The sequence below is a fragment of the Eupeodes corollae genome, chromosome 3 (genome assembly GCF_945859685.1).
Source record: "Eupeodes corollae chromosome 3, idEupCoro1.1, whole genome shotgun sequence".
Taxonomy (NCBI): domain Eukaryota; kingdom Metazoa; phylum Arthropoda; class Insecta; order Diptera; family Syrphidae; genus Eupeodes; species Eupeodes corollae.
Window position 1 is genome coordinate 77186564 of NC_079149.1, and position 15547 is coordinate 77202110.

Here is a 15547-nt window from a genome sequence, read left to right on the forward strand (position 1 = left end):
CCAAAAAAGACCCTTTATTGATTCAATACGTTTTCTATGAATATCGTAATAATGAGTCCATACCTGCTAAGCATATTCAAGATGTGGGCGAACAAAAAAAAAATTAATATAGAGATAATTGAAGTCCTTTGCCAGCGTTTTATAAAACCAAGCATAGAACTTGCTTTATCAGCAATAAAATTAATGTGATGTGGAAATTCTAAGTTGGAACAGAAATGAACACCTAAATCTTTTAATGTGGAGACGCGACAGAGTTTTTGCTGTGTAAACAATAATAGTAAAAGTTATCGTCTGACATTTTAAAGGGTTGAGGGTAAGGCTATTTTTGGCACACCAAAATGTGAAACTGTCAATGTCAGCTTTTAAAAGGATACGATCTGGTGGACTTTTGTATCTTAAAAATGTTCATGTCTTCAGCAAAAATAAGAACAGCACTGATAGAAGGCAAAACATTTCTCTGGATTCAATTGCAACTACAAACTTTTCAAAGCTTTGCGGAAGGCTAGACAGCAAAATGATCGCGAGCAACTCATCCTGAAGCCTTATATCAATTTCTATTAATTTGTCGGCCGTAGTAAAAAACTGAATTAAATGATTTGAAACTGAACCACTGTCGTCTAATTTTAATGACAAAAGCTGTTTAAAAAGTGTTACTTTCCTAGCTGGACCACTAGGTTGATGTACCTCCGACAATTTAATCCACGCTTTTTTTGCGGTTTTGCAATTTTTGGTGTGGCTCAACTGCATTGGCTGTACATACAATAGAATTGTTGCTAATGCCTTCTCACCCTTCTGTACCCAGCTTTCAATCTCAGCAGCGCTCGCATTGTTAACTGAGGTTTAACCAAAGTTCCGTATATATAAGGACTGACCTTAACGTGTCTTGTTAATTAAAACTTGGATCATTGGCCCATACTTTTTGTTGGAAAAATTTGAATAAGACTCGGAACACATCCAGTTCAACAAGATTTTATTAAGCAACTAAGTTAACATAGTTCAAAATATAAAAGTACTTATTCAATTTCTATATGCTGGGAAATTCGGCTTAACTAAAGCATTTTTACACTTTTTTAATACTATCGTTACTGGCTGAGCGGTCATCATTTAACAAGGATAAAAGATCAAGGACCGCACTGTGTTGCACAGGGATGTGACTACAGCTAGTTTGCGAAAAGGAGTGAAGATTATGAAAATATACTTCATCAACTTCTTCAGGGCTATTAACAAATGACTCACGGAAATATCTTATGAAATGTTCTTGTAAGTGAAGTTAACTAGAAAGCCATTTGATTTTTTCTTTAAGTTTACAAGTTTCCAACATATGTAACTATAGCGTATAAAAAGATAAGTTGATTGGAGATAGAGTTTTGAGGTAAGTTTTTCATGCCTTACTTCTTTTTTTACACACTAAACACAATTCTTTTGTGTACTAAGGGTGGCTAAAGTTTGTATTTCTTAATTACTTAAAAGGTAATTTTTTATAAGACCTAAACAATAATTAAGGGTCTTATACAAATTTGAAACTGCTTCGTCAATATTAGAAAATTCAAATGTATCATAAATTCCAGAAATGGTTAAATCTCCAGACAACAACTGCAAATCAGCTCTTCTGAAATCAAAATTAAATAATCAATCAAGGAATTACTGGATTTAGTAAGGTATAACTTAAGTCAAGAAAAATGTCCAAAGGGGGGTGATATTTATCAATATTATCAACATTCTGGATTCTAGAACAAAAGTACAAATAGCGTCAGAAGAAAATACTAAATCGGAATTCGATTTTTTGATTTTTTAATACAGTTTTCTTGCTGTAAGTCAGTAAGAAGGATTTCATCGAAAAAAAGATAGTTCCAATTGTGAAGAAAAAAGAGAGGCTTCAAGGCAGGATTCGTCTTCGGAAGGAATCCAGTCAATTTGTTCTATTAAAACTACCTAGAAGTAAAATATTAATTTCAGAAAAATATTAATTGATTCAGAGTATTTTTTACAGAGTAATTACTTGAATGGATAAATGGCTCAATGATCGGGCGATTTTGGCAGCCAAACATGTTGATGTTGACGAAATTAACTTCCATACGCAACAGTTGTTACAAGGCGATCTGATGTCTTTTAAATTAATCGATACGATCGGATTCTACTATACCCTTCAGAAAGTTACATTTTCCAATCCGTTTAGCCTTTGCCATGTCTATAAATAAGACTTAAGGCCAAAACAATGTCCATTTGTGTTTTAGATTTGGAAAATCAATGTTTTTCCTCATGGGCAGATATGTTAATACATACGTGTTGCATGTTAACGTTTAAGAAAACCGTCGAACCTATTTGTGTTAACGGAAGACAGGTTGAAACAAATATTGTGCACCGATTAGTGATAAATTAAATAGAATTTATTTATAATTCAAAATAAAAAATATTATTGTTAGAAGATTCTAAACTATTCGCCCCAACTACCTCATTTATAAGTTTAACTGTCACATGTTATTTACTTTACAAAAATGTTGATCAATTATGTTCAAAGTCCTTTCCCTCCAAATCCCAACCAGTAAATTTGTATACCACGTTTGAAGTTTCCATCTTCGTTAATAATAGCGGTAGTAGAAAATCTGTAATGAAGGTCACATGTTTTTTTTAGAAATGTCATCTATGTAAAAAAGCATGGTGGTGCCCATGTCTGACGTTCTCCTGCCGTTCCCCTTAAATAGTTTACAACAATGTAATATGACAAAATACGCTAGCCACAGCAACACGCGGCCGGGTCAGTTAGTAATGTATTTATATTTTGACATTCAAATATTCTTTCATTTAACTTTAATTAAAACATTTTTAACAAACAAGGGTCATTACAGACTTTTTAGACTAAGTGTACAGTACCTACATACACTGTTTACACACTTGGTCAAACTTTTTACTCGTGCAAAACGGAAAGTTTACTTGTCGATATTAGCAGTGATCGTCGCGGAGGTGATGTGTGATGAAAGATATTTTATTATTTTTCAACAAAAAATCTGAACTCGAATATTTTGTGAACATATCACCTGAAAAAAATTGAATCAAAACGACATGAGGTTTGGACTTTTTTGTTGTTAAGGGCCGATGAAGCTAACAATCTTAAAACGGTTTAAGCATTGAAGGCAAATGTTATCCCAGTAACAAGTGGGGAAACAAAGTTTTTATTAGGTTTTAGTAAATAAGAATCTGAAAATAATTAAACGAAATATTGAAGATGTGGATCCTATTTTTAATGACAAAACTTATTTAAAAAAAAAAGTACTTTATCAGTTTCCATCGCGTCAAAAAGCCTTATACGGAAATGTAAGTTTTGTTCGAATCTAGGTTATCTCTAAAAACATTTTGGAATGAGATTAAAATTGAGGACATCGATAGTATTAGTATTATTAAATATACATTGACAGATTACCAATTAGATGTATGTATGTATATATGTAGATATATTCTTGTTAAATAGTGAACTATTTCTCTATTCTGATGTATTTTGATTTAAAATTTTGAAAGATCTCTATTTCTGACCTAAGATGGTTTTTTCATTTAGATGTGTCAAAGAGTTCAGACTTTCTCATACGACTCTCCCATGTAACTTTAGATGGTTGACATTAAGCTCAAAAGCATGATTTTATTGACTTTTGAGTCTAAGGTCCTATTATTTAGATGACAACTTTATACTAAAAGACACTTTATTACTTAAATTTTATTATTTATTTAATGCACTAGCGAGATGATTTATAGTTGTTAATTCACAATTTTCCATAGAAGCAGGTGGTTTAGTTAGAAAAGATTATTCTGTTTTTTAATTTAAAAATATTGTATTTTATTAAATCAAAAACTTAAACATTCTTACTAAGACTTAAATTTTGTTCATTAGAAATTTTAAAGTCATATTTTTTAAATATTATGTACAATTTGGTTGTGATCTATGCAGTATACTTTTTCCAACTTAACATTTAGTAAATTATTATAGTGTAATATGTATTGCATATATTTTAAATTTGAACAACGACAGTTCCAACTTGTCCCTTAGCAACAAACTTTGTGGCATCGATCACCTCTCTATGGAAAATAAATAAAATAGAAATCAGAAGTTTGTATTGTGCAACAAAACATGTCATCATACCCATCATTGTAGTTGGATTGAATTGATGTGGTTATAACTTCCACTCGCCTAACTGTTGGGAAATGAGCGCTTATATCGATAGATTGATCCGTCTTCCCGAAATTTAATATGATCACATATCTATCACTGTTTTGGGTATATCTATTAAAAATAAAAAAAAACATTATTAAATTTGTATGTTGTAAGTACTTATTTGGCTACTAAATATTCTACGGAATATTTTAACTAAATGTAAGAAGATGTGAGAAAATTTATTGTGAGTAGGATTATATAAAAAATAAAATAGTTAACAACCAATGGAAACCGGTATTTCTATATTTTTGTATACTTGATGTCAAGGCTAAAGCTTTCCACCGTTTCCCATATAGAGAAAAGTCAATCGGTCCTAAGATTTTGAGTCAAAAATTGTATGAAGTAATTTTCTTATTTTCGTTTGGTCTCATTGTTTAACTTCCAATAAGTTTGTATTTTACTTTCTCTTATGCAATAACTTTTACTTGTTTCATATATTTTTTTAGGTGGCGCAACAATCGTTTGAGAACTAGGGCCTAGTGACTTACAACTCGTAACCATTCCTGTGTGGGAGTAATGTTGTCAGGAATGGAGGTAGGTCTCCTATAAGCCGAATCCGAACGGCTAATTTTTGAAATCACTCTTAATGACAAGAATTTCTCTTGGAGAATTTGTAAATTCCTCGCAAGAGTCGGTACCCGGTAAAAAACTTTAGATGACACAGACAGGGATAGAACTCAAGACCAATGCACTAAATAAATATATTATGCAACGAAATATTAAAAAAATATTTCGAGTTTTGAATAAAGATCACGTGTCATATAGCTATCGTATCCAAAAGACACTTCATTGAAGTGATAAATAGTAGTGCTTGAATGAGGCCATATGAAATTTTCGCAATATGCCATTTGGCCACATTTCGAAACAATTTTTTCAGAAAAACATTTTATAAATTGTATCCGATTAAAAATTAAAAACTAGAATGGCATATACAAATATTTATAGAAATATTAGAATCTGCAAACTATTCTTAAAACAAAAATCAACAATCTATTTTAATTTTTGAAGGACAGTTATTAGTAGTTATAAGTCGGCTGAGGAACGATGTTTTCTTATTTGGCGGTGACTATGTTTATGACAAGAATGAAATTTATTCTACTTAAAAATAACAACTTATGATGTTTCTATTTGGTAATGGTTTTCAAGTTGCATGTCAGTTAGATAACAAACATTAGAACTATGGGTTCCCCATCAAACAAACACAATATCTTACCTGCTGTAGATAACAACATTATCCACCGCTTTAATGCTTAAGTTATTTATGTCTTGCATTGACGGTTCCTTTCGTAGTCGAATGAGTTTCTTGAAAATCTGTAAATGGCTGTGGGGAGCTCGTTCTTGCATCAATACATTTTTGGTCTTATAATCTTGTGCTACTGGCAGCCATGTTTCTGAACCTTCAGTAAAACCTAATAAAAAAATTAGAAAATTCATGTAATGTCTGAACCTATAAGGTAAATTATTAACAAAGTTTTCTTCGGAAAACGCACACTTGAAATTATTTTACGGCCTATATTTTTTGTTTGAATAATAATTATGCATAGGTAGTGACATTATACAATTTTACAAATAACAACATACAATTTTGAATTGCGAATCTTTACAACAGAATTGGATATAAACATAGTTGTGTATAAACTTAGCAGAACAATTTTGAAATCATCATCCCAAATCATTTGGAAAAAAAAAATTTTTTCCAACCATTTTGCTGCAATCAATTGATACCTCTTAAGTCGTAACATTCTTTTGCATTCTTTGTATTTATTTAAAGTATTTTCAAACATCGACAGTCACGTACATGTAATGATTGAAAATACTTCAATATCGTTATAACCTTAACTTTCAAATTTGAATTAAATGGTAGCAAAAAATGCATTGCAACCAAGTGATTGGAAATGATAGGTGATTCATTATTGCATTCCCTTACTTGATTAAATATCTCAATTTTTTTTTTTATCGAAGAATCACAGTAAACTTTACATTGTTGTAATTCAAAAAAAATATAGCCCGATTAAAACGTTACTATAGTCAAACCTGCATTAGGAGAGGCATCCCATTGGAAAGGTGTTCTGGCTGGATCACGTGAGTAATCATTAAAGTTATTCGGATTGGCGTTACAAGCCTGAGGATCAACTGTTTGATCCCAGCTTATAAATACATCGGTCATAGCCAGTTCTTCACCGTTGTATGTTACAGCATTTCCTGGTAAAGTTTGTAATAAGATGTTGAGCAAATCAGCACGTTCAACTCCAAATCTTGATGCTAATCGTTTATTATCGTGATTTCCCAATACCCAATTCGGATAGAAATCTTTTCCTTTTGGCATTGCATTCAACCACTTATTTACATTTTGAACAACATCGACTGCTTTGCTATCCTTGTTGACATTTCCCATGAAATCAAAGTTAAATGGGACGTAAGAGCCCTTGCGAGTACCATCGCCATAGAATTTCATCATATTTTCAAAAGATGTATACGCTTCAGTGAGCAATATTTTGGTATCACTTCCGTTTTCTTTTTTAAAACTTTCAGCCAATTCACGCCATTGATAAATCATGTCAAAGGTCTCTGGACGATCATTGGTATAGATATGCTGCAAGTGACAATAATCATCAGGATCTGGACAACCTGATGTTACTGGTGGTTCATCTGCATATAATCCATTGCGGTCTAATTCGACTTCGAACAAAAATGGACATGCATCAATACGGAAGCCACTTATGCCTTTTGCCAGCCAGAACCGCATGACATTTTTCATTTCTTCAACCACGGCCGGATTACGATAGTTCAAATCAGGTTGTTTTATAGCAAATTGATGAAGGTAATACTGTTGGCGAACATCATTCCATTCCCATGCACTATAACGGAAGGCACTCAACCAATTGCTTGGAGGCTTTCGTTGGCCAGTGGTTGGATCAATTACACCATTGTGCCAAATGTAGTAATCTTTGTATTTTGGATCTCCATCAACGGATTTTTTGAACCACTCGTTTTCGTCGCTAGTGTGGTTTGGGACAAAATCAAGAATGATCTTGATACCAACTTCTTTTGCTTTTTTAATCATATTTTCAAAATCTTCAAGGGTTCCATATTCCGGGTGTATTTTATAGAAATCAGAAATGTCGTAGCCAAAATCAGCCATTGGGGATTTAAAGATTGGAGAAAGCCACGCCGCTGTGAATCCAACATCCTTTAGATACTGAAGCTTTTCAGTTACACCTAAGAGAAAATGAATTAGTTATTTAACATGCACTATTTCAAATTTCCTGAAACTATAATATTCCTCATCTTCAAGACACATCACAGTTTTTACTTTATATTGTGATTGTGTCGAGAAAGACCAGCGGAAGACATTTATTTGTAACCCATTATGGATCGCACTAACATAATATCCTTGTTCATGTACTAAATTTCTTGAACAAATGTTTGCACTTAGTAAGTTTTAGACTCTGGACGTTGCGGAATCAGCAGTAGATAACGCTTTTTGTTTAGTTATTTCCTGCTAAAATATGATATTTAAATAAATATCGTTTGTCGAATATGACTTCGCCAACTTAGGCTGATGTTCGATATGCAAACAAGCAGATACAACTAAGACACTGTATTGGTCTACATTCTCTAGTACGTTAATTTTTAAGTTTTATTCCAATGACGAGTTCTTTTGTTTTTTAACTTATCTGATTAATCTTGAGATTAAACTCACCATTTAAATCACCAATTCCATCACCATCACTATCTCGAAAGGATCTTGGATAAATTTGATAAAAATTTCCACTTTGCCACCAATCAGCATTTACACGTAACGTGGCCGTTATCACCAGGACTAAACTTATTAGAAGCTTCATTTTAGGTGTATAATTGTAAATAATTATACTTTATTATTTTCGCTCCTGAAACGTTCTGTATTAATTGAATACAGAAAGTCTAACTACTGTTAAGGTCTAATGTAAAAAACAGCGTCTTATATAGAAAATGTAAGGTTGTTTTAATATTTACTTTGTGTTTTTTGGCATTTCCTTTCATATTCTATAGAGTACCTATCTGTGCAATATGATGTCGTCTAATTTTATCTTATTGATTTTCTCTGAGAACATTTTTATAAAGTGAATAGTAACCATACTGTTTGCAACATTAATTGTTTTTATCAATTTAGTTATCAAACTAATATTACTACTTGAGTACTCTAAGGTGCTCCAAAAGGGGACTCTTTAAGTGAATTATTGAAAGTTATGTACTCATCTAATTCTGAATCATTTAAAAGAGATAGTGAAAATGATAAGGATATCTTTTCTTGCTTTTCAATTTCAAAAAAGTATTTGAACAACTCATGTTTAGTATTTGTATTATTATATGTCTTAGAGCACTTATGAATGGTGATCTTTTTTGTCACAGTTTTGTTTTTGAGTATTTTACTATATATATATACATACATATGTATATAAAATTGCTTGTTAAAACTGTTTTTTCATTGAATCTTCTCAATTTTGAAATAAACCAATTAATTAAATTTTCTAATAAACCAAAAATTTCGTTTTTTGCATTTAATTTATTTTACTAAAATTATTTATTTCTTATGATTGTTACAATTTTTGTTCTTAAATAGATTTGTTATGTTATAATAAACATAACTTACTGAACGGCAACAACAACAGTTCCAACATTTCCCTTAGCTGAAAATCTTGCAGCGTCAACAACCTCTCTAAATTGTTTATATAAATTAGGTATGAGAATAATATTCTTAAAAGGAAAGCCTTACCCATCACTGTAATCTGATGAAATTGATGCGGTTATTATTTCGACTTTTTGTCCTACTGGGAAATGGTCATTAATATTGATCGTCTGTGTTGTTGAACCTAGATTTAAAATAATGACGTATCTGCTACTGCCCGGAGTGTACCTGAGAAGAAATAAATTTCAAAAACGTTATATGATTTTAATTTTTTTGTAATAGAGAAAAAGAAATGTTGTAATACATTTTAGGACTTCTCATAACAGATGTATCACTTGAGAATTGACCTGCTAACTTTATAAGTGAGAACTAATGGAACCTTAAACAAACCTATAATATTGTAAGTGACGGCTTTAAGGATCTTGTGATATTAAGTATAGTGTGTAACGGAGCATTTACATAAGAAAATTTAATGCAATGGGTAACAAGACCGAAAAGCTTAACACAGGGGCTTTTATGATACCCTGAGAGTTTGGGTTTCTAATTCACAAACTACATGCTTTGCCTGGAAGCTAAGCATCCCCAAAATGTATATTATAGATATCAAAATGTATATTTTGTTAAAATAAAGTTGTCATGTACTGAACATGAACCTTATTTTGAAGACTCTTTCGAAATCGAATTAAGTTTACCTGCAAATTTTAATTTAGTGTAGCTTTAATCTAGTCTATAGTTAGTTCCTATTTTAACTAATAATAATAAATATTTTCCTTTTATGGACGAAATACTTTACCTGCTGTATATAACGATATTGTCAGGAACAGCTTTGATTTGCAAATTAGAGATATCCTGCATGGATGGTTCTTTTCGCAGACGAACGAGTTTTTTAAATATTTGCAAATGACTGTGGGGAGCTCTTTCTTGCATCATGACATTCTTTACTTTATAGTCTTCCGATACCGGCAACCATGTTTCTGTCCCCTCAGTGAAGCCTTTTTAGGACCAAAGATAAGTTACATCTTAGAATAAAAAACAAACAAAAAAATAGTACCTGCATTAGGTGAAGCATCCCATTGGAATGGCGTCCTGGCTGGGTCTCGAGAGTAAGAATTGAAATTTGTTGGATTAGCGTTACAAGCTTGCGGATCAACAGTATCCTCCCATTTTATAAAAACATCTGTCATTGCCAGTTCTTCACCGTTGTAAGTTACAGCATTACCAGGAAGAGTTTGAAGCATGATATTTACCAAATCAGCTTTTTCTACACCAAAACGGGACGCAACTCGTTTGCTATCATGATTTCCCAATACCCAATTCGGATAAAAATCCTTTCCTTTTGGCATTGCATTCAACCACTTATTTACATTTTGAACAACATCGACTGCTTTGCTATCCTTGTTGACATTTCCCATGAAGTCAAAGTTAAATGGAACATAGGAGCCTTTCCGTTTTCCATCACCGTAATATTTTATCATAATGTCAAAATCGGTATACGCTTCAGTGAGAAGTATTTTGGTATCACTTCCGTTTTCTTTTTTGAAGCTTTCAGTAAGCTCGCGCCACTGATAGATCATATCCATTGTCTCTGGAAGATTATTGGTATAGATATGTTGCAAGTGACAATAATCATCAGGATCTGGACAACCTGAAGTTACTGGTGGTTCATCTGCATACAATCCATTGCGATCCAAATCAACTTCGAACAAAAATGGACACGCATCAATACGGAAGCCACTGATGCCTTTTGCCAGCCAGAAGCGCATGACATTTTTCATTTCTTCAACCACGGCCGGATTACGATAGTTCAAATCAGGTTGTTTTATAGCAAATTGATGAAGGTAATACTGTTGGCGAACATCATTCCATTCCCATGCACTATATCGGAAGGCACTCAACCAATTGCTTGGAGGCTTTCGTTCACCAGTGGTTGGATCTACTACACCATTGTGCCAAATGTAGTAATCTTTGTATTTTGGATCTCCGTCAACGGATTTTTTGAACCACTCATTTTCGTCACTGGTATGGTTAGGAACAAAATCAAGAATGATCTTCATGCCGATTTCTTTTGCTTTTTTAATCATATTTTCAAAATCTTGCATTGTTCCGTATTCGGGATGAACTTGATAGAAATCAGAAATGTCGTATCCGAAATCAGCCATTGGGGATTTAAAGATTGGAGACAGCCATGCAGCTGTGAATCCTACCTCCTTGAGATATGGAAGTTTTTCAGTGACACCTGCAATAGAAATGAAGTTATTTTTTAATTAAAGATTCAATGAATGAATTACACTGTTGATGTGAAACAAAACTTCAATTGTCTTCTTTAAAACGATAAAAAAACTTTATGGTTGGGATGCTACCCACACTGATAAGTTCCCAGGTTACAATATCGCCTGGCCAATTAAGACAATGTAGATCTCTTATAGGTTCATTATGTGTAGAGAGGGGCCCTTTAAATTTGAACCGAAATTATGTTGGGGGTTTGTTACACACTGTAATGTCACTGAAATAATGTATTGATTCAAATTGTCAATCTCAGTTGTCAATTCATTTTAACATAAGTTACACAACTTTTATTTATTATTTAAATCACTTCCGAATCGGGCATTGTTAGTTTTTCAGTCTACTTAATAACCAATTTTGGTGAGTTATGCAACTGTGATTGGGCAACTTGCTTTTTTCTTCGTTTTCTTCGACTTGTAGTTTTTAAGTTTAATTTAGAATTTCACTTAATAAATATTTCGGGGAGTTTGCGTACATACCATTTAGATCGCCAATTCCATCGCCATCACTATCTCGAAAAGATCGTGGATAAATTTGGTAAAAGTTTCCATTCATCCACCAATCATTTGCATTAACAACCGTTATCGCGATTACTAAAGTTAAAAATTCTATGTGTAACTTCATATTAGGTTATATTTCTATCTAGTTTTAATTTAAAACGCTCTGTCGCGATTGAACACAGAAGCGTCAATTACATTTGAATTCATAAATAAACGCGTTTGGCTTATATAGATGCGGTTTCCTTGTGTATTATGTGTTAATACAAATATGTTATATCTTTGTCAATATGTTATCCAGTAAAGTTTTGTCGATTGCATTGTCAATAGATGTAGAAGAATAGCTGTAAGAACTCTTGAAATTTAATCGTTTAAATTCTTACACTGGCTCTTAAGGCACCTATTTGATATTTTAAACAAATAAAAAGCTAATCAAATGAGTCTTATCGTTGAAATTTAAGGATATGATGTAGGTTAGTATAAAATGCAGGTACACAATTATGGTAAGTTTGCCGAAGTATATCTGCAAAACTGTTTAGTGAAAACAGTAGTAATAGTCTCATAAGTAGACGGGATATTAGCAAACTATCTCCTTCTTATCCTAATGTTTCAGTACAAGAAACATGAGCGTTGTGAAATCTGTCAAGAACAATGATTATTGTGAGTATTTAGCATCAAGATTTGGTTTATTGACAAATTAGTAGGGGTTGCGATGGTTTGATTTGTTTTGTGTATGGTATCATGTTTCAACATTAGTTTACATGTAGCTCTTTACCAGTGTTTTATATATTTATTTGACAGTAAAGGTAAATTTGTTTCACATTTTTAACGTTGGTTGAGTTTTTCTAGAATTTCTCTATGTTTCTGCACCCAATAAAGGTGAGTGAACTTAACTTTTTGTGAACTGATTGAGGAAGAGATCAGTGATCAAATACTTGTTTTGCAATGTCAAAAGAGATATCACATTATATTTGAACCATAATACAGTATTACTTCTCTGGTGAACAGAAATAAAACCTGAAACAATATAAATTTTTATGTAAAAACATGACTGTGCTTAATACGTTTCACAGACCTCAATGACAATGTTTTTTAAGAGAATAGGCCTATACTGTGGCCTTATTAACTTCTTATAAGATGTTATTGTAATCCGTCCGATTTGTCAAATTGAATTTAGTTTACATTTCTCAAAGTTTCAAGGTCCCTAGAATCTAAACAAAAGATTTTTAGAGGGATGTCTTTGTGTGGGTATTTTCAAGGTCCCTAGAATCTAAACAAAAGATTTTTAGAGGGATGTTTTTGTGTGCGTGTTTTCGTGCATTCGGAAAGTTTTTTTCGTCGTCCATATCTCAAGAAGCAAAGTGGAGCGGGTCAAAATGCTGTATTTTAAAATACTGTATGATCGAAATTCATATCTTACTGTATATTTAAAATTCTGTTTCTCAAAATGCTGAATTGTCAAAATACTGTATCTCATAATATTGGAAGTTTTAACAAATCAATTAGTTTGGTGCAATTGTTGGTTATGATAGGAAAAATTCATGTTCAAATGTGAGAGAGGTAAAAATAATTAAGAAGAACAAAATAAGAAAGAGAAAATAAGAAGTAGATACTATTTATGTACATATATTGTTTGTGTTTTTATTAGTTTTTATTATTTCAAACACTTATGAATTATTATAGGTACATACATATGTTATTGTTCAAGGGAAGTACATTAGAACATTATGCTAATGAACAATACTTATAATGATGTTTTATAAAAAAAAGTATTCTGTTTTCAAAATTCTGTACTTTAAAATGCTGTAAATAAGGCTTACAAATAAAAATTGTTTTTATATTTTAAAAAAGAGCGCACTTCAAAAAACAATTTTAAATTTTAGCCCTATTAACAGCATTTTGAAACATAGAATTTTGATATACATACATGATATAACATTATGTAATGAATTAATAAAATTCACTTGACAGTTTTTTTAAAAAAAAAAATTCTTCCAAAAATATTACTAATTTCGTAAAGAATATCTCAAAAAAAATTACTTCAAAACTCAATTGATATTTGTTACAAAACCTGCAAAAAAATACAACTAACAACTGTTAAAAAATGGTTTTCAAATTAAGTGTTTTCATAAAAACAAAATTATTGAATTCAAACTCTCTGCATTTTATAAACAAATGTGTTATAATTATTTTGTAAAGATATAAGAAATTGATAAAAAAATTAAAACAACAAAAATTATATTATGAGTAAAATATCTGGAGAAAAAAAGTGATACTGACTTCCAAGTGTTTTATGCCATTGAATTATTGCTCTTAATATTTTGCAATATTTAAAGACATAATATAAAAATATATTGATTTATTTCCTCGAATACATCTTTAAAAATTACTATTTGAACATTTTTAGCTGCTACCAAAGGTGAGTTAGCAGTGTGGGTCGCTTCCCAGTCCCTTTTACTTCTTTGTTTAATATTTAGTATTCAGTTTACTTTTCTATTCTTAAATCGACACAAGTATTTTAGTTTAGAATTTTAGCAGTATATGTATTGCTCCACATGTAGGTTATTATATTTCCTAGTTTATCAGTATTTTAATTATAAACGTATTGATTGACCTTCACAGATCGAAAATTTTAAACTACTAAAACTTTTTCCTTGTACAAATAAATAAAAAGGGCTTTAGTAACTGACGAAATTGTACAGATCAAACCTGGATCCTCAATTTAAATTTTTCAAATTCCTTATATTCAAGTTAAATTGTTTCCCGGTAATGAACCTTCCAAGACACCAGCTTGTTCATTAATAACTTTAATGATATGAATCAAGACTAATACAAATTGTTATGGTTATTTAAGAATTTAACTTTGTTTGGTGGAATTGGTAGGTAAAATTTAGGTATTAAAACCAACCAACATTTTAGTATTTGTCAAATTGAATGGATGAGACTTTATCCAAAAAAGGATTTTTATGATTTACATGGGCGTTTATTAACTGAGTTGTAAGCAACATTTCAATCATATAGGTTTTCGGATATGCCACCAGTTTAGGGTTATATAGCTTGAAACCATCTTCTCTTTGTCGTAGGTGAAAAAAAAAAGTTTTGCAGGTGGTCCAGATATTTTTGCAAAAATTATTTATGCGACTTTCGTTGTGCTGAATTGGAATCTCATTTCATAATTTTTCTATCGGATCACGTTTTAAAACAATATACATATCTAAATATGCAAACAAAATACAATACGCTGTTTTTAATCTAGGGTAAAAGCAAAGTAGTTCCTTAAAAAAATATTGAAGTTTTACCTTTTGACTTAGTTTCGGTAAATTATCATTAGTTATAAAATAAGGTTTCATCGATGTGGCAGACCAAGAAAAACAACAAAACGAGAGGATTCTGCAACAATAAGATCAATTAAAAAATACCCTTTTATATCATCGAGAGAAATACGAACCCAACTCGACTATAGAACGTAAGCGAGAGAACAATTCGGAGACGAGCTGTTGATGGTGGAAAATGGAGAACGTACTCTTTTGGACGAGTGTAAATTCAATTTTAAAGGTTCCGATGGTTTCCGTTTGTGTCGCAGGGGTTGGCTAAACAATACTAGCAATATTTTAGTAAGTCTAAAATAATAAATCAATTTTCTTAAAGTTTCTTTTGTTTTGACCACACCAAATGTGCTATATTTAATGAACTATTACAAAATAAGTTTTATTAACTTCCCATAGGAAGTTATTGTGATGGGTCCGATTTGTCGAATTGAAAATTTTGACATTTTTCGACTTTTCAAGGTCCCTAGAGTCCAAATAAGAGATTTTTAGAAAGATGTCTGTGCGTGCGTGTGTACGTACGTTTGTACGTCCGTACGTTCGAGACGTTTTTTTCGTCGTCCATAGCTCA

The 15547-nt window shown here is 31.6% G+C and overlaps 2 protein-coding genes across 2 annotated transcripts; both read right to left on the reverse strand.

Annotated features, from left to right (window-relative positions):
- Positions 1 to 3742: 3742 nt before the first annotated feature.
- On the reverse strand, positions 3743 to 8142 carry LOC129952757 (maltase A1-like). The gene is made up of 5 exons (XM_056065569.1): positions 7905 to 8142; positions 6236 to 7420; positions 5415 to 5610; positions 4130 to 4270; positions 3743 to 4065 (listed from the first exon to the last, which is right to left on the reverse strand). The coding sequence occupies exons 1-5, from the start codon at positions 8044 to 8046 to the stop codon at positions 3999 to 4001; spliced, it is 1731 nt and encodes a 576-aa protein (XP_055921544.1). The 5' UTR covers positions 8047 to 8142; the 3' UTR covers positions 3743 to 3998.
- Positions 8143 to 8727: 585 nt separating this feature from the next.
- LOC129952640 (maltase A1-like) lies at positions 8728 to 11864 on the reverse strand. Its single transcript, XM_056065378.1, has 5 exons — positions 11633 to 11864; positions 9922 to 11106; positions 9664 to 9862; positions 8958 to 9098; positions 8728 to 8900 (listed from the first exon to the last, which is right to left on the reverse strand). Exons 1-5 carry the CDS (start codon positions 11775 to 11777, stop codon positions 8831 to 8833), a joined length of 1740 nt encoding a protein of 579 aa, XP_055921353.1. The 5' UTR covers positions 11778 to 11864; the 3' UTR covers positions 8728 to 8830.
- Positions 11865 to 15547: the final 3683 nt, after the last annotated feature.